Source organism: Pocillopora damicornis, chromosome 13, assembly GCF_964200805.1.
Source record: "Pocillopora damicornis chromosome 13, jaPocDami1.2, whole genome shotgun sequence".
NCBI classification, from domain to species: domain Eukaryota; kingdom Metazoa; phylum Cnidaria; class Anthozoa; order Scleractinia; family Pocilloporidae; genus Pocillopora; species Pocillopora damicornis.
Genome location: NC_142682.1, coordinates 19,871,260 through 19,890,973, shown reverse-complemented (window position 1 = coordinate 19,890,973; position 19,714 = coordinate 19,871,260). Strand labels below are relative to the sequence as shown.

The following is a 19,714-nucleotide window of genomic DNA, read 5'->3' as shown; positions in this document are numbered from 1 at the left end:
TTACAATATCACCTCAAATTCACCATTACGGTCACAAGAAAATGACACCAACCAATGAGGCACTTGATTAGTAGAAAAGTTCTCCTCATCTTCTCTATAGGAAATGTGTAGATAACAGTATGGAGAATATACATACTGATGTCAGGGTGCAAAGGGTTAAAGATATAGTAGTTCCATTAGTTCTCCCAGGAATTAAAAAGATATTTACGTGAGAAAACAACAAAAACGAAACTTTGCCGGAGAAAACCTGTTTTACTAAACTTTCACCTCTGAATACAAAGTGACAATGAACTGATCATGCATTTATTTCTTTCAAATTACGACATTAACTCAACATGAGAAATCTATATCAATAAATTAAAATTAATTTTGACAATACTCATCTTACAAAACAACGCACACAAAATTGTGCATAATATTAATGTCAGACATTCCCGCGCAAATGTAACCTTTCAAGTCAATCTGCTTTAAGATAAGTAAAGGAACAGTTAACTTACTCCAGAGCCATACACAATCAGACTGTGTATCATGATGTATAGTCTTAACAAGGCTAATAATTTCCTTCAGTTTTTCCACCAAGAAAAGCCAACTGCACCTTCACAATACCTTGTGGAATCTTCTCATTGTAGGAAAAACAGATTAAAAAATCCTCAAGAGTCAAGATGCTAAAGCTTTCAACCTGGTTAAGACTAACTTGGATGTACACCGCACAGAATTCAAGAACGACATTTTGAAGTGCCTGCTTTCAACTGTCATCAGACAGGAAAGCATGCAAAACAAAATGCAGGCCGACTACCTTAGTTTGGTTTTCTCACAAATATTGACTGATACATATACATACATTATTGTTCCACCTGCAATAACCAGTATAACAAAAGTTTAAGTGCTAACAGACACAGTACATAACTAATGAAGGTGGACAGTAACTCCTAGTAATAGCTACACTTCAAAGAATCTACAAAAGTAGCCACAGTAGTTTAGAAATCACACTCGGGCATAACTACAACACTACCCAAAGCTACGAAATTTAATTTAAGAATCTAGAAAACTCATCTCCCAGGAGCGAGATTACACATATCTACAAATTGACTAAGCATGCTAACCCTGAGTGAATTCAATTAAGTGGCAACCCATACATCAAAACATGGTAAAATGTCTCAGTACTTAAAACTATCTGAATATAAAGGTTGAGAAGGACACAACAAGTGACTAATTCCCATTACAAAATAAATTTCAGACGTTGACATTGCCAACACCAGATGTAATGATTGCAAAGGTCAGGCAAATTCAATTAAGCTCATATCTAAGAAAAGTCTTGCAGAGATCGAGTAAAGTGTTGTTTGAAAACAGGAGGGATTGGCGTTAGTCACTGAAGTTCACGTGTATAACATCTGTACGAGCAGAAAATAAAGTAAATAATCAATATACATTCTTCCAACAAGTCTACCTTGCCTTCATTTGAAACTGATATATAACACCTTTACAGTGGATGTTGTCTAGTGAAATCTGTACCAACAAAACACTGTTGAAAATAGATATAAGCCAAACAAATAGGGATATGACATGCTTCTATCTATTGTAAACAGTGCAGTGAAAATACAGACCGTCAGCATTCTCTTTTACTGTTTTTTTTTGTTTGTTTGTTTTTAATTATGAAAGAAATAAACTTATTATAATAAAATTGCCTATAAGAATTCTATAACAATAATTAATATAATTTAATTTACATGTTCAAATGTGACCTACAAATTACAAAGCATCCCTGAGAGATATTGTTTGAAGTTCACTTGTAGCTGTTCCTTGGTGCCAGCAGTTCTTGATGAACGAAAGGCTTGCAGAAGTAGAGTGTCCTTTCTTTTGATGTATTCACATAATTCCTAGAAACAAATTTATTTTTAGCCTACTAGGAATACCATGTAAATCCCTTTATTCACTGACCACTCAAGCTGACAATTAACTGCTCAAGTACCTTGACGTGCTCTGTAGAAAGCTCTCCATTTTGATGTAGCTCACCAATTTGAACACACAAAGCCTGCCAGTCTGAAAACAAGATTACAGATTTAACCATGATAGACTATGAGCTTGAAGTAGTACAGGTGAAATGCATCCTTGCTATCCAGGTTCAAGAGATAGATAATTCACCTACAGTACCACTCACATATATGTTAACTGCGCCAATGAATTTCATATGCTCAAATCACCACCAACACACATCCATGATATTACTCATAAACCAAAAATTGGGTAGAATTTACTTTAACCCATGCCTTACCTTGCTCCTCATTCACTGTGGGCACTAGCACTGGTGCAGGCTCCACGATTTCTTGAGGCAGGTTGTCCATCACAACCTGCTCAACCATAGGGTTAAACAGATCCACTGTAATAACGTTTTCTGTAGCAGTAATGGGAAGGCTTGGATGCATTTCTACTTCCTCAACTAGCAAGTTTACCCTAGGTTTGGGTTTGTATGTGAACTCAATAGGTTCACTTGATTTTGCATCTCTGCCATTTCCAAATGTTACCACTACGTTAACAGTGACAGGAGAGGTTATTTCAGTATCACAGTAGGCTGGAGTGAGAACCACTGCAGCACCCTTGAAAAATAAAAAGCAGACATAAGGTTATTGGCAATGTTTTATCATCTAAATGTAATCAAGTCATTAATGGTTTAATTCCTGTTGTCTAGATTTTCACATAATCTTGAAGACAAACACATTTATTTAATCATTCATTTCTTAACATAAGCATATTTGACAAAATCAGAAAGATTTCTTTTACATCACTAAACCTCAGAGGCTTTGTCTCGAGACAAGAACCATGCTTGAATAATCTATTTATTTAATCATGCCCGGTAAATTCCAATTAGCTGGCCTCAAGATTCTCAAGAAGCTCACCTGATGTGACTTACTCTTGTCGATTTCAGCAAAACTCTCCCAATTTTCTGAAATGATAAAAAAGTTTACAATTTAAATTAAGTTCCAAAAATGTGTTTTGCTCTGAAACTTGAGATGGCACTAATAAACCTCTCCTCCCCTTAAACTCCCCACCCCACCCACCACAGCACCCACCCAGGCAAAGAGGATACCATGCTAGCCATCATCAAGCAGCCAAGTGAAAGTATGGGTGCAGAAATTCAATGCTGCAAGCTTGGCTGCTTCATGAACACACTAACAAAGAAGCCACTACAAGGAAGGCAGATAACTTGTACAATACACCTACTTAGCCATAAAAATGAAGAAAATTTATTAAGAAAAAAAATAAAGGCATGACTTGAAATGGTAAATCAATACAACAGTTATATTTTTGGATATTTTTATTGGATCACATTTCTGTTTGTTAGCTTGTTTGTTTTTTACATGATAGGAATAATTTGATTGGAGATAAAAAATGATCATGGAAAAAAAAAAAGCAAAAACTAAATTGGCCTTGGAAGTTTGTTTCAATTTCATCATGGTTTCTTAATTCATTCCATAAAACAACAACTTTAATCTAACACACAGCACAAAAGAACAACACACACCACCACAATAGTCCATAAGCTCCAAGGCATATATATTTAATGGAATTATCTGGTATCTGGGTTCAGGGTTCATCTTCAATTGGTCTTTTTCTTACGTGTCCAAACAGTAGGTGCTCTTCGACTGAGGACATATGCCTTGGAGTTTGCAACTGCCATTCCTTGCAAGGCCAGGAGTACAAGTTGTAAAAATGGGGATAAAAATAGAATAATGAGGTCCTCCCCTAGCCCTTCATGCACCAATGGCAACTAACAGAAGATTAACAACCAACATCACTCACTGTCTCTAAAAGAACATAATGATGTAAATCAAGTGAGACTTACATGCAGGTTACACTGGGTTGAGACTGTGCATTAATATAGTGCAATTAATAAGGGCTAAATGTTGGTTATCCATCCTCTACATAGGTGCCAAGAAGGAGATCTCTCCATGTTTAGCCATGGGAAAAATTTGCCAATCAAAATTTCAAGACAAACTGTATATTTCTGAAACAGACTTTCCAGTCCCAAGGCAAAACACAAAGAGAGGCAATTGAGAAGTCTGAACCAGTATAGTTTGTCCACACAGATTGGTTACTGTTACGATCTTGTGTCACAAACAACTTGGTTCAAACTGCTGATAAATGAAAATAAACACGGAATATGCTCTGGCCTTTGATAGAGGGTGAAACCAACTTTTTCAAACTTTCATCACAAGGATGCCAAACAATAATGCCCCTGTTCACCATATTTCAAGTAGGGAATATTTTGACCGGGAAAACTGAACTATAGTCACGTAATCTGCGAAATAAAAACTGTGTTCTAAGGACAATTTAGTATGAATTTTCAAGAAAGAATAATTCTCAAACTTCATTTGCAGAAGCCAATGTGTGGATGCTGATCAGCACAGCCTCAATATTGTAAAATCAACTGGTGATTACACTTTCTTCAAGAAACCTTCCTGTAAAAGCTGGAACACACCTCTACAAAGGCACAGCAATTTCCAAACAAGAAAATAAACCGAATACAAAGTAAAAAGACAAAATACTTGTCTCACTGTGCAACTGTGGAGATAAAATTCATGCGCAAATGTCTTCCACTGTAATGAAGTGTTAGGTTGTCGACTGGACCCGCAATAATTGCTCACACATTGCTTTAAACAAACACTGTTTACCATGACTTCTCATAAAAGCACTGCTTTTACATTTCTTTATTAGATGTTTTTAAACTCTTTTGCCAAACAGATGAAATGGTTTGTTTCAAAGCAGCATACAATTGAGTGTTGCAGTTCCATTATCCCCTTATTATGGCACCTCTCAGTAAATAATTGGTTACTTGTTTATATTGTCTACAATTTATTATCAAAATGAAATTGTGAAAAATATTTGAACCAATTGTATGATCAGAAGTTATTCAAGGATTAAAATTTTAACTACAAAACTCTGAAAAAATTGTACAATTTTTTTAAAACTGATTTTTGAAAGAATATTGGTCAACTTTACACCTGATTTTTAAACCTAGCATGAACTACTTCAACAGAATAATTGACCTTAATAACGGGGCTTAAAATTTTCCATTTTCCAGGGTTTAATAAACTCGCTACCCAAGTTTTCTCCAGTTCAGTGGTGACGTAACCAAACCACTAGTAACAATGATTATGCCAAAATCAGCTATTGAGGAACACCATCTTTCAAAATTAACTCTGATTAATTCTGTTTTCTTTATAAAAAGGGGTGGAACAACAATCTCAAAGTCACACTGAAGAGAAGCCTGGTAAACACTGTTTTGATGAAACTGAAACGTTATTCCTAATTTTCTTGACACCCTTTGCTCCCAAAAGGAGCCCAAAAATGAAACACAATCCTGATACAATCACAGAAATTGAGAAAAACATGTCATATTAACACCAGTGAGATAAAAGGATCAAAAGTTTGGTTTCACGCATGCCATAAGGGTCATTAGAATACAGCTTGCAACACGAAATGGAACATCAACTTATTTTGCATCAAAATTATCTCTTTCTGCACATATGAAGCACCATGAAATTGAAATTCAGTTCTAGATAAGATAGAGAAGAAAACTAAAGGAGAAGAGAAGTTCTTGAATATGAGAGTAGGTTTCTGGTCTACAGAAATGCAGGCCGAACAACCAAACTACTTTTATTTCAAAACGATTTTAGAGATAGATGACACCGAGCACCTGTATAACACAGCTTCCACCGGTAAAAAAGCAATTATGTGAGCAATGTCCATTGCGGTCAATACAGTGTCAACTCTGGAAGCGCAATAACTGCAATCAGCGTTAAAAACCTTACAACCCCCCCTCCCACAACCCTATGGCAACCCCAAGACAGTACTTTGCACAGCCAACCTGTAATTAGCTCCTTCCAGCTAATTTTCCTTTTGACAAATCAGAAATTTGACAATGACAACAAGAAAATGTTTGCATATTTTGATGACTATTCTCTTCAGCTTTCAAAGAAAATGGAACCCAAGCATTGCTCTGCAAGGCTTTGAGGTACATTTTATTTCACGATTGGCTTTGCAAAGTTCTTGACATTACACCCAAAAGTAACTGACATGCCTCTGTGTCTGATCTCCATTGAAAATCCCCTATATAAATACAAGCACAATTAACATGTTCCACATTAAGAACAGTTAAGTTGGCGATACTTGGAATGTCTCTGGTGAATACAAGAACAGTGTTTATCTTGGTGTGCTTTCTTCCATAAAATCAAGAATACAACAAGCCAAAGAGAATTCAGCCTTCTAATCAAATGGAATTTCTTCTCTTGAAACAAGTTTCAAAAGCTAACATTTTTTATTTCACAAATATTTTCAAATATGCCACAAGGTGAGTAAATTATCACCCACAAAGCTCAAATAATTTCTAGCCAGACTTTGCTATTTATATTTTCATTTTGTATGGCCTTTAAATATTCATTTGATTCAGAAACAACTATTGGTTTCTAGTCAAGACATGTAACAATTTGAAAGCCTAGGAAAATGTGTTTTTTTTATAAAGGAGAGGGTGTTATTTCTCATATCAACCTGCCAATTCTGGGACCTGTGTTCTAAAAAACTCCATGAATGAAATTCAGAGACGGCTCAGTAAATTTATCTTCAACGTTTTTTAAAATGTCTGTCATTTTATAATTTCTTTGAATATCCTTAGACAGGAGTAGGCAAACACTGGAATTCAAAAAAAATACTGGGAGAACTACTAAAGTGTTCTTTCCTCATTTCTCCACAAGTAATGCACCTAATTACAGCAACATTATCAGAGAAAAACACAAAAAAGAAAGGGCCAAATTGGAAGTAATTAGCATCTAGCATAAGCATTTCCAAAAATTTTTTTGGGAATCACTTGAACTCTCTAAAGCACATCTGATACTCAAAAGAAGTTTGAAATAAATTCTGTGAAAGTAGTACAAAGCAAGAGGTAGTTTAATTAATGCTAATAAGTTCCTTTAGGCTTTTTCCTTTTTCTAGTATTTTTTTCTGCTATAACATTACTGCAATTAGGTTTTCATATTTACTACACAGTCACAAGCTTCACTGAGTCAAATTTGTTTTACTCTATATTCTCTGGGCTTGCAAAGGATGATGTGAAGTGACAGCAGACAGACTGCACATGATTAAGAGTTTGAAATGTCACAAATGAGATGCTTAGGCAGCAGAAAAGGGTAACCATCAACAGACCAATTTTTATTTCATTATAAAATTTTTTTTTGGTTTACATGTTCAAATATCAATTTTCAACAATTTTTTCCAACATTGATGGTATGCATCAAGCTCACTCTGAGGCAGAGTGCTATTGTCAGGACTACTATTAAAGAGCTCTGATCAACACAGCAATCTTGGAGGTTTGATCCCTGACTTTATTTCTTACAGTATTTTTTTTTTTAAACTGGCCAATCACCTTTGAAGAAAATTCAGTTTCTTCCAGCTTGTGTTTCAGTTCTATATTCCTAACCAAAAGTACTGCACCTACACAGATGAGCTTGGCATTGCATCAACTTGTTTATAATGAAAGAGCAATGTAGAGCAATGATAACTGGTTTGCCAAGTGACACTTGAAAACATTCGTGTTTACAGCCAAAATAAGTGCACACCTTTAGTATTTTATAAAATCCAACTCATACTCCTTGTCACCCAACCTCCCAAAATGAGCCCATCCCAGCATCAAATGACAAGTGAACTTAATTCACCCCAAGGAGAATTTCACTGAGATCAGCCACTGGTAAAGAAATAAGCTCAAACAATTAACAACTTTTTCATTCTGAAAGAATTGAAGTGCTCAGGTCATAAACAAATCTCAAATAGAGAATTTTTTTGTTGCAATAAATGTAAGATGATTATCTGTTCCAGTTTCAAGTTCACAAATTTAGGTAATGAGGCATGTCAGTTGATAATATTACAGCTATTTAAAGCTGGGATATCAAAGTACAATGCCAATCAGTCTCTCACTTGAAGGTGTTTCTGTTCATTTAAACCGTAATTTCTGGGTTTGCAAACTTCATGGGTTGACAAGCAAGTAAATGGACTAAGTGACATTTTGTTCCTTAAGTGTTTCCAATTCAATCTTTGTAATGTTGCATTGTAATTTCATTCCCAGTAATCACAAGAACAAAAGCAAAGAGTTTATCATTCTTAGAATTTGCTTCAAGTCAGTCAATACATTGCTCATGTTCAAGGTGAAGCATCACTGACAAAAAGCAAACAATGTGTGAACTTAACACCTTGATTTCATTCTTGTGATCAAGTTTTCATCTGCATTTCTAACCAAAAAAAAGAAACTTAGCCTACCAGAGGAATTCACCGAGTAGAATCGCACTTTAAAACCTGGAAATAGAAAAAATAAAGAGGCCTTTATTACAAAGGGGTTTTCATCATGAAATCTCTTGGTAGGAGAATCATACAAAGAAACAAGAGCATATAGAGCAAACAACCAAAATTTAGCCTAAATAGTTCCCAAAAAATCTCCATCAGCCTGCCCAATGAGCACCCTAGTGGATGTTTACTTGACAAGAATTCCACACATCTTTCAAATAATGGTTGCCTTACCTGATTGAAACTTTTTTCCAATCAGACCCAGTTCATCACCACCCTCAACGGAACCCTCACTTGTACTGGCCCACCAAATTTCTGGATTACCAGGAGGACCAGCTGAAATAAATAAAAGACACTTCATCAGGTTGATGGATACTGTCAAGGGTTGTCAATAAAACTTAAAATTTGAATAAGAGTCTTTCAACAAGACAAAATTCATTATGTTCCGTTATTGTAAGAAACTACTCACAAGAACTGCACTGGAACACCTTAGATTTGCACGTCAGTTTAACAGCTGGACGGCCATTGTTCTCTGGCAACTCTGCCTGAAACAACAGTCTTGCTTCCTTGCGTTCTTTCTTCCAGGTTCTTGGATCAATTCCTCTTTTCCTCAACTCTCTGTCACCTTCCCAGTTTCGCAGTCTACGGATGCTCAATGAGTCAAGCCTGAGACATGTCGAAACATGAAATAGTTAGCAAAGGGTGTTTCCAGGTGTCATACTGCTGTAACCAAGATAAAAACTTTTTTTTAATTTACAAACTTATACTCATGAGGTACTTACACTGCAGTCATATTGGTATCTGGAGCAACCATAACTTGAACAGCAGGTACTCCACCAGGTAGAGTAGTCTCTTTACATGGTACCTTAGTAGAGCCAGGTCCATGAATGGAATGGTAATGTGGCATGCCACTACTAGTTGTCAGATGCACTGTGATCCATACAGCTTGATCATATCCTGTAATCTAAAAATGAAAACCACAGTTTCAAATATCATAAAACCTTTTTAACCCACCTGGGAACACAAAACAAACTTTATTCAAAAATACAGCCAACTTACCTTAACAGCAGGGAAAGAATTGTCCTGAGAGCCATGAATAGGACCTCTGCACCCTTCACTTTCATATCTGGCTCTGTAGTTCTGCACAAATGGATAAATGAATTGTCAGTATGCTGAAGTTGAAAAATGAAAAATAATGAAAAACAGAACTTTGCAATGCACAGGACATTCTGAGCAAAATGAAAAGAAAAAGAAGGAAAATTACTTTGGGAATCCAAGAAAAAAATACCTCTTCAGGCTCCTCTATAATCACAATCTTGGGTTCATCAGATTTCTTATGATTCCGTGTTGGTTTACTCCTTATTCTAGACTGAGAGACAACTGGAGGTGGGGTGCTAAGTGTAGACAGAGTAGAGGTGGTTGTTGTCTGACTGGAAAGTGACAGTTGAAGAGATTCAGATGCAACTGTGGTTTGGTTAGCCTCAACAATAAGAGGGCAAGTATAAGAGGTTGGTAAAGCTGTAGTCTGAATGCTCCCTTCACTGGTAAGTTTAGCTTGAGTTTGGCATGGCTGAGATAAAGACTGGTCCGTTGAAGTCAATGCCAGAGAAACACTGGTTTCCACAAGAAGTTTGTTAAGCTCTTCCAAGACAGAGCTGTCATTTTCTTTCTTGAAACGCCTTTTGATAGCACGTCTCTTTAGAACAGGTAGATTCACACCATTCAGTGGAGAGGATGGATTTTCCATCTTGACAAGCAGTGATCCATTTGCAGCCAGAAAAGATGTTGATTCTTCCATGTCACTAACATCTTCAATACCCGACTCAGAAGATGATGAGGAGGAATTTGGTGATGGCGAGGAAACTGGTGAAGGAGAAGGTGGGCAAGACAAATCAGAATCAACTGGTGACTGCAGAGGTTCATAGATTGGTGGACAATCCGGAATGCCTGGAGCTGCCAAGAAGTTGTGAATATCAACTGGGAAATCTGCAACTCCCTCCATTGGAACAAAATCTGCCACACAAAGAAAACAAAAATGCAATGAGAAAAAAAGTTTCATTCAGACCAGTGAAAAAGTTGCATAACTAGTATATGGAGTTCATAAGCACAAAGTAACAATTTATTATCACTGACAAAAACTTCAAACTGCCCCACCTTCGTGTAAATCTCTTAGATGACCACAAGCAAACACTGCTTTATCACAGATGCACTAACCTCTTGTATAGAGATTTTCATTGATGACAAATTCTTGAAGGAATTTTTTATTATACTTTACTTTCTTAAACAAGAGATTTCCTCTGTTGATAACATTTGAAAAGACTTCTGCACAGCCCAGATAGGTCATTATGCACACACTTTTTGGATAAAGGAAACAATGGCAAAAAAAGATTTCTATTGTGACTACAGCTTTAATTTACCTAACATTTGAACTAAGGAAATTGGCAGTAAGACCAGTTTCAATTTTAATGCCAGTCCCATGATTTCCATGCTTACAAGAAGTGTTAAAAAATGTTCAAAAATGTTCAGTGGTAGATGACTATCATGTTCTTTATATGTCAATCCCCACTGGTGCATTACATAATACGAATTTCAGATTTAATTGAATCCAGGTTCCAAGAGTTACGTAATATCATCAACCGTCCTTTTTAATTTACCCTAAGGATAAAAGGCTCTACTGCTTTTATATACAAATAGGGCTTGAAGAGCAGAGGGCAAAGGTAAATCTCAAAGGATGATGAAATAGTTGTTCTTTCAAACCGCTGTGCAACTCGAACTATTTTCAAACCCTTAAATTCTTAGGACGGGCAATTAGACATCGAAAAATACCAAATAAACTCTGGAATCAGCAGTTGACCCATTGCTGATTTTAAGAGCGTAAATTAAACGGAGAAAAAAAACCCGCAAGAGAGGATAACGAGCATATCGGTGTCCGTCGAGGCAAAAATTCTCCAGAAAAATCACATGATGACCTTTGCCGCAGGAAATATCAACTTACCACCAGATTGCGTAGGATTGAACATCTCAATCTCTTTATCTCGAGTTTCTGATGAAAATTGATCTGGAAAAGAACAATAAAGGCTCTAAGACAAAGCTCCCCGAAACAAATCAGGCCATAGAGGTTCAAAGTTCGACAATGCATATCCGTTTAGCTATTTCACAATTGTACATTCCTTTCTAGGTTTGAAAATAACATTTGTGCATTTTCTAAGTCGATATTTCTCTACATTTCGCCATGTTTCATAAGAATTTCTGCGGCTTTGATGCTTGAAAGCAAGTGCAAACCATTAGCTAAGTTGGGTAAACAAGAAGATTGCAGAAAGGTTATGATAGAGCTTTGTCTTTCGACAAGTTACGAAACTGCGAATTAAGATAGGAGAATATACTCGAGTACAAAATTGAGTATCTACGAGTCCAGTTTTAATAGCTTATGCTTAGTTGGCTGCAAGCAAACGTATGAAAACAACAAACAACCGAAAAAAACAATTTACTCGACAGTCAGCTGAATGCATGACCCGAAAGGTGATGAACTTTGAAAAAACAAGAAAAAAAACAAAAAACCTCGAAAACAAATATGATATCTGCCTTCATTGTGATTTCTCGAGAGACAGATTGACAGCACTTGATGGAGACTAAAAGCAGCCGACGGGTGACTCGCTAAAAGCGATGTTGAAACTTAATGTGTTTGAATATGCATGAATGTCGCTGAGACATGTGATTTTGATAACCGTCTCCATTTTTCCGGCAAACGAAAGCTATCGAAGCAAACCACTACAGATTTCGGTGCAAACACTTAAGACTACATTCCTTTCAATAATAACACTACGAAGCTAAAAATTTATTGCTAACAAAGCGTTAAATTCAAATTGGCGCTAACCACAATTACGCATACCAGCCACATACCTGTTTCGAACGGATTTCTCTCTCCGAACTCCATGATAAGGCAAAAATTTATCTGTTCAGTCTGTAAAACCGACCATACATTAATGCCAAAAATTGTTTCTAGCCGACCGAAATCGAAAATAACGCCAATAAGAGAGGACAACGTGCAGTACTGGTCGCGTCTAGTCCCGTTACAAACCTTCCTACACGCCTTCCTCCATAGAAATAACTCTCGCGAGGCCTGCAGGGAGATATCAATCATCTTTGGCTCCGCCTATTGGTTTTCAAGACCATGACATCATCGTCATTCCAAATTTGGTAATGTGACCAGATGGCTCTTAGCCGCATTGGCGAACTTCATGCCGTCCCACTCAACACAAATTGCGTCTTGAAACTGTCTAAATTTTCCCTCGCCAAAGAAAGCTTCCCTCTTTTATATTTTATTGTACTTTGTTTATTCTGTGTAACTATTATTTTGACTCCTAACTTATCTCAGTCTAGAAAAAACTGCAAAATAAATGTGACAGCAAACTAAGAATTCTCTTTACACGCATTTTCTGCCGTATTTTGTCTGTCAAAAACCTTTTACGATAAAGTAATTATTTCATGCAACACAATCAGAATAAAACAGAGGACTTGTGCTCTCCATCTGGTTCAAAACGAACGGAAAGATAACATCGGGGAGAAAGAACAGACAGAACTTAAAACTGAAATTTAAGACCTCCATGATTGAGACGAGCTCCCTGGTTTTTCCTCAATCGGTCACAAAATGATCCTGGGAAATTGACGGGACTGAGTAAACTAGAATGAACTTTAAACCTTTATTTTCTTCAGTTGTATTTGAATCTTGTACTATAGCTTTTTTAGTATTTAAACTTTTCCCTCTGTATTTCCTGGGGGTTAAATTTCGGTTTCGTGCTGCTGTGATGCGGCTTTCTGAGACAGTCACGAGTTTGCATTTCGTAAGAGTGCACTGAATGTTTTGTACATATTCAACTCTTTTCCTGAGGTTTTCAAGTTTTGTTTTGCCTAGTTTTGAACATTTAATAGTTACCCAGTCCAATTAAATATTTTAAGGTCCTTAAGGTGAGTTTTCTAAACATCCGCAAAATTAAACGCCCACACCTTTAAGACGAATACATAAGTTCTACTGAGTGTCTACTGGACTGTGTCGCGCCGGAGCCTCTCAGATAAATAAAATCCCATATTTGTGACACGCTTCGCCTAATTTTGGCAAAGTAACCTTAATTGAACAAGCCAGGTGAGGCAGATGCCAAAATATTATGAAGACAAATATAACACGATGGATAAAAAAGGTAAATTTCGCGTTTCAAGAAATTATTTCAAACGGATCAAAAGTTAGTATAGGTGGTTGCATCCTAAAATAAATCTTGTACAGCACTTCTTCCCTGGGTTAGCAATGGTTTGAAGATATACCCTGCGGTGAGAGTGCGAGAGCGAGGAAGCGTATCAGTGGGGTTCATGCTAATTTAGTTACGGAACAATTCGTGGCATCGGACTATAGGTGATCAGGTATCATCTAAAGTTACCGAATAACCTCTGAAATCTGAAAGGGCAAACCTTTTCTTCGCCATGTTAGTCGTTCTAATCGAGACGAGCGCGCGTTTTGTCATATATCTTGGAATATTGCGTTGACAACAGAAGAGGGCTGTTTTGATTGTACTTATAATTTATTCAACCACGCAATGATCGCGGTGTCTGACAGCCATATGTAAATTTCCGCCTTGTTCAGCAACCTGAACCGTCACCATAACACAAAGGATTACGCTCCTCTTCGCGAACTTTCGCCACGCGCTCCTGTTAATTTTCGCTTAGATGTGCTCAAAGTATGATACAAAGGAAAAATAGCACAAACATAGTGCACCAGTACGGTTAGAATTTTAATTTATCGTGTCACTGAACGCCGAAGCGAACAAGTACTCATACCTATATCAGTGAAGGCGACTTCATTGTTCATCGGAGCCAGCGACTCGCTAACGGCCGTCGTCTGTTTCATCTGCGGCCAGATTGTGTCGGTTTCCATGGTCAGACCTCTCGTAAAAAGAGTTTAAAACTTGAATTGAAGTTCCTGAAAACCGGTTGGAAAGTCTAGCGAGGAAAATTTTGCTTCGGAATAAACTAGTTTGACCGGTTTCTGTTTGGCGCCGTACGTAAACCTTCGCTTCTTTTGCTTTGACAATTAGAATTCAGTTTCCCACACCTCTATTGAGGTGTTTATATAGACTTTGCCTGCATGTCGCCGCATGATTGGCTAATATTGACAGCTACGTTCTAAATAAGGAATGGATCTCATTGCGCAGCTGTAAGCCACATTGAGCATGCGTATGGTTTCTATTTTGGGTAATTTAATCTTACATAATGTTTGGAATGTGAAACAGGAAATTGCTTTCTATTATTACCGGTTTAACGTCCAGAAGACCAACCACAAAAACAGGTTTTTGACATGACGTTGATTGGCAGGTCAAGTTTAGTCTGTCTGTGAATGATAAGGATGATGTTGCTTTATTTTGCCTCAAACTTGATAACAATAACATGTGTTTTAACCAAGATCAAAATTAATTTTTATCACGTCTCAAAAAAAGTAGGCCTCTTTGGCTTGTACGTTTTGTTTACTTATTTTAGGTCTTATGATGATACTCGAGAAAACTGTTTCTTCCAAATTTTCAAAGATAAAGCTGGGAATTTTCTTCCACTGTCGACGAAATTATTTCTGAAGACGCTTCTGTTTTGGTTGTAAATAGCACGGCAATCATTTATTTTCAAACTCAGCGTAGTGCTGTCATGTAAAATTTGGCAACTGTAACTGAAACTATTAAAATCTTATGAAAAAAAACCGCAGAAGTGCTATGACGTCCAAATATGCGTCAGAAGACTAAATATTCTTCATTACTGCGCTTGAGTGTAAAAAAAAATGTTATTTTCAATTATTTTGCTATTGTTTTCATCAGTTCTCAAGTTTTCTATTGTTTCCCGTACGTTTTTGCGATTTAATGTTTAGTTGTTAGGGAAGATGAACGAGAAAATTCGTAATTTGCGTGGGATTTATTCGTAAAATCGCTTCGACAGTTTTAAGATTTCTTGAACAAAGCTTGCTGCACGTCGGTTCTCTAAGATTACAGTGACCAGATGAACATTTGCTGTTTTAAAATGTCTCCAAACCGATATAGCAACAATTGGGAAAGTAGTCGAATAGTATACGATGCGTTATGAATTTTTTCCGATGATTGATGGAAAATTCATCTGAAGAGAGAATCATATGTATCCTTTCCGTGGATTTGGACATCACAAATAACTACTTAGCAGTGATCCTGTATCTTTTTCCAAAAAAGTTAAATAGTACTTTAGTGATAGGACTAATTAGAACTCGCTTAAGCGGTAACTATAAAAAGCGCGAAGCGAGGCTTTTCCGTGATACCGCACTTCACTAATTCTGCCTAAAAAATTAAAATACTGGAAATCACAAGATGTTGTTTTTTTACCAACGATGTTTCTATACAAGAGGATTCGGAAATATTAACATAATGTGCGCGGTCAACTGGAAAAGAAGGAGTTGGTTCAATTAAAACTGAACAAACCGTGTGAATACATAGGTTGTTACATTTTGAACCTGTTTTGCATAAGAAGGAAAACAGGCGCAAGGAGCGCGCGTGATTCAGGTAAAACAGAGTAAAACGGGAAAAGAAACCTCCATACCTTCATTCAAACTTTTTTAAAGAAAGAAAGGTATTTGAATCAGTGTGAAACTGTGGATATGAAATCCTTAGAGCATCACGCTAGGAATTCAGCAGGGCTAGCTTTTGTATTAGTAACATATTCTAAAGCTGCTTACCTTGGTGGAGGAAGGTGCTTAAAAAGTGCTCCACAATTTGAACGGCGTTATCAAAATTTTCACCGGGGTATATGAACCTTTGGTGCTCTTCTGGCAAGTTTGTTTCGGCAACTAAAATAGCGAAAGATTAATTTACTCAAGTCTTTGCGATCTCAGCAAAACGTGAACTCACCGAGATATTTCATACCTTCGTCAAGGAAGTTAAGTATGTCAGACAAATCTACATCTGTCGCCGTCGGCTGCGATTTCCCTTGGGACAAAATCGAGTAGGAACTAATCATGTTCCCCTTCTTTTTTGAGGGTGACTTTTTCCAGAATAGAAAACTTGATTTGAATTCTTCCAAACCGGTTTTAAAGGTCTAACTGAAAGAACGTCCCGACAAGCTTACTGGTTTGTCCGGTTTGGTATGAGGTCGAAGTTTATATAACCTTCCGTTTCGTCTTGTCATATCATTGGCTACTGATGACCACAGTAATTTAACATTGGGGTATCCCCTATTGCGCAGCGAAAAATTGTCTTAGAGGAAAAAAAATACCCAACTTGTCTGCACGATAAGACGTGAGCCGGAACAAAAGTGAAGCAGCATATTTGGCGTTAATTCAATTAAAGCAAAGTCGTATTTTTCTTTGGTATTAAGATGGATTTGTAAGTCACAGTTGAATGAGTTTCCAGCTTTCAATTTCCGTTTCGTCTTGTCATATGACTGCCTAATGATGACCGAAGTAATTTAAAGTATGTGTTTTCCCTATTGCGTAGCAAAAAAATTGTTCTGCAGGAGAAATACTCGGTTCATTTGCTCGGAAAGGATTTTCAAATACGATAACAGGGATAAAAGGATCCCATACATGTATGACGTTCATTCAATTGACGCAAATTCTGTTTGCGTTTGTCTTTGGTATTACTAGAAACATTTGAAAGCTATTCGATATAGCAGCTTTCGGTCATTTGCCGATGCAAAAGTTAATTGTTAATTTCAAAGTTATAATGATTGTTTTCTGGCTTATAAAGCATCCAGTTTCGTCGAGCACAGATATTTATCGATCAATGCAAATTTTAGTTACTTTTACCAACAAAATTGCAGACTTTCCCGAAAAGATAGACCAGCTATAATAAGCGGAAGAAACACAAACGTCCTCGCAAACATGTGAGCTCTTAAAAAGAAAAAGAACTTTCAATATTTTATGTAAGCCTCACATCTATATTCTATAACGGTTATAGATTATGAAATGAGTCCGCTCTGGAGATCAAATAACATCAACAATTCATTGCTCCCCTAGTAAAGCTTTTCTTTCTTAATGTGGCGACACTCGCTCAATTTGGTAATTTGCTTATAATAGGAGCTCCTGCCTATCATCGACTTCATTGTAACTAAAATAATTTTGACTTAAGCAGTATTAGATCGCTACTTCCAAAGGTTGTATGCTCAGGAGAGACAAGGTCCAAGCATGAAATAAAGAGAAAGATTTCGAAATTGGAGCAGTTGAATATTGAGGAAATGAACACTGAAAATAGCAGTGTATGGCAGGTAACTTGTTTAAGTCCTGAACCCCCACAACCAAAAAAGGCTATTGCACTGTTGGCCAGTCTGTAGCAGTAGATGATTTTCGTACAAAGAGCATTAGCTTGAAGAGATCGTTAGCGCACTCAGTGCTTGTCGAGAGGCATGCCTAGAGCCCTCTGAAGCTTCGTATGAATTATTTTCACCAAAAGCTGAAAACTATCCGTGATAACTTTCTAAATTTATCGCAAACTCTGTTCGGTATGCTTTATTGATGGATGCGACAAGAGTCAAATCAATGTTTACAGTCAGGACGAGCTTCGGTGGGAGGTCCTTTCCATCTAAATTTTACTACCTAGTGTATTGTTCATTTGGGCGGAGTGGAAAGTTTTTCTTCTCGGTAAAACTACTTTCTAGTATCACCATATGTAAGCCAGATTGGAGCGCGACCCAGCTTGGTTTTATCATAAAAAAAATTTACACATTACGAAAGAGCACAAATTGACCCATGATCTTGAACAGGTAACGGAATGTGTCAAGGTGGAGCTTTTGGAATGATTTGTTCAGACTCGCAGCTTCTAAAATATAACCTTCATATACCAAGTGCTAGATGTTATTCCTTGAACAAAAAAGCCGCCGCACCGCCTATAAAACCTAAGAGAGTAATCTGCGTCTAAATCCGGCACAGATCGCCAAAATGTTTCTCCTCAGCCATTTCCTGACTTGATACTATTTACCAGAGAAGCTTGTGCCGCTTATTGCCTCGATTATAAAATTATCAGAGTTTCGGAGATTGAAAATTTAATATTGAGTAGTATGCCAGTGACAGCTGGCTAGAGTAATGACGTTGTAAAAGGCTGCCAGCAAGTGGATATCTAACTATAACACTGAAACTCACTTGATAACGATTGCCCTAAGTAAGGAACAAAAAGAAATAAAGACTTACCTCCAGGAAGCAAATGCATAAAGTGTTCCACAATTCTAATAGCATAATCAATATTTTCTCCATAAACTGGAAAGTGGGTTCCTATGGGTGCTAGGCGGCTTACAGTTGCAGTTGATGGTCCGTTGAGGGTTGAACTGGGTCTAAAAATGGGCATTCTATTCATCTCGGTTGCTTAGGTCTTGTCTTGAAGCCTGAGCCTTGACTTGTCTTCCTGCTTGGGTCTTGTCTTGAAGCCTGAGCCTTGACTTGTCTTCCTGCTTGGGTCTTGTCTTGAAGCTTGTGCCTTGTCTTGAAGCTTGTGCCTTGACCTGATTCCCTGTTTGAGTCCTTCAAAGTTTGTGTCCTGTCAGTTCCTGATTGGCTTTTGTACTTTTCCTTATCGTTTACACTAGTTACCTTTTCTGACCTCTACCTTAAGGTTAGCTTCGTTGTCTTGATCCGGTTCTAATTTTCGGTCTGAACAATTGCCTTTTGTAATGATGCTTTTTTTCAGATATCTTGGTGGCTTAATGTTGCTTATGGATCCATACTCTCCTTAGCCATGGTCGACTCGTCCTTAAGCTGAGTTGCAAACCTCTCAAGGCTCTTTTCGCTACAGCTGTTGTGTATACCAGATGTACGACTTTCTTAGTAAACTTGTATATACTTTGGTGATCGACAACCCGAGATTTGTTTTGCGGTCTATGAAGATGGTCGTTCGCAAAGTTCTCAGCACTTTGTATGATGAGGTCTAAATCGCTCCTCCCAAATCCTTTTGATCAGAGAGTTCTCCCACTATAAATGAACTCGCCCGAGTTTAGTGGAAATATAGTTGTCACTTGTCACTTGATTCACTTGTTGCTCTTTTCAGTATCGCAATTTCTTCTTTTGCTCAACTTAAGTGAACACTGAACTAATCCAGTCTTGGATCCTCCTTAAACTTAGAGGACGAAAGTGAACTTCATTCGTCAGCGGTTGATGCAGAACGAAACTATTGTATCACAACAATAGTTTGAGGTCACAATGAGTAGGCAGATATCATTTAACAAAAACCTTTAAGTTAATTTCAGCAAGATTTACGTTACTGAACCATCTAAACAATGACAGAGTAAATGAGAGGAATGTTCTTCCTGTAGATATCTGACAATCCTGTTAAAGCTTTGCCTTGACCTTTATGGACACAAAATTCCGCTCATGTCTGCATATAGATCACAAGTTTTCCTTTTGTTTTGA

The 19,714-nt window shown here is 37.2% G+C and overlaps 1 protein-coding gene across 4 annotated transcripts; it reads right to left on the bottom strand.

Annotated features, from left to right (window-relative positions):
• Positions 1 to 232: 232 nt before the first annotated feature.
• On the bottom strand, positions 233 to 19,391 carry LOC113664349 (uncharacterized). 4 transcript variants are annotated; one of them, XM_027179956.2, is made up of 12 exons: positions 18,503 to 19,391; positions 11,324 to 11,386; positions 9,617 to 10,341; positions 9,388 to 9,468; positions 9,111 to 9,292; positions 8,798 to 8,994; positions 8,563 to 8,664; positions 8,305 to 8,340; positions 2,895 to 2,941; positions 2,273 to 2,594; positions 1,970 to 2,040; positions 233 to 1,877 (listed from the first exon to the last, which is right to left on the bottom strand). In XM_027179956.2, the coding sequence occupies exons 1-12, from the start codon at positions 18,663 to 18,665 to the stop codon at positions 1,743 to 1,745; spliced, it is 2,124 nt and encodes a 707-aa protein (XP_027035757.2). In that variant the 5' UTR covers positions 18,666 to 19,391; the 3' UTR covers positions 233 to 1,742. The 4 variants fall into 4 exon arrangements, with proteins under 4 accessions (XP_027035757.2, XP_027035770.2, XP_027035749.2 ...); XM_027179969.2 differs by lacking the exon at positions 18,503 to 19,391 and adding an exon at positions 14,155 to 14,459; XM_027179948.2 differs by lacking the exon at positions 18,503 to 19,391 and adding an exon at positions 12,229 to 12,458.
• Positions 19,392 to 19,714: the final 323 nt, after the last annotated feature.

What these genes read in the sequence shown, in the direction of transcription:
- LOC113664349 (XM_027179956.2), bottom strand. Translation starts at nt 18,665, where the DNA reads ATGAATAGAATGCCCATTTTTAGACCCAGTTCAACCCTCAACGGACCA. An exon ending in TATGCATTTGCTTCCTGGAG is followed by an intron (nt 11,387 to 18,502) that starts GTAAGTCTTTAT and finishes GTTCTTTTCCAG; the next exon opens with ATCAATTTTCATCAGAAACT. An exon ending in TTATAGAGGAGCCTGAAGAG is followed by an intron (nt 9,469 to 9,616) that starts GTATTTTTTTCT and finishes CCATTTGTGCAG; the next exon opens with AACTACAGAGCCAGATATGA.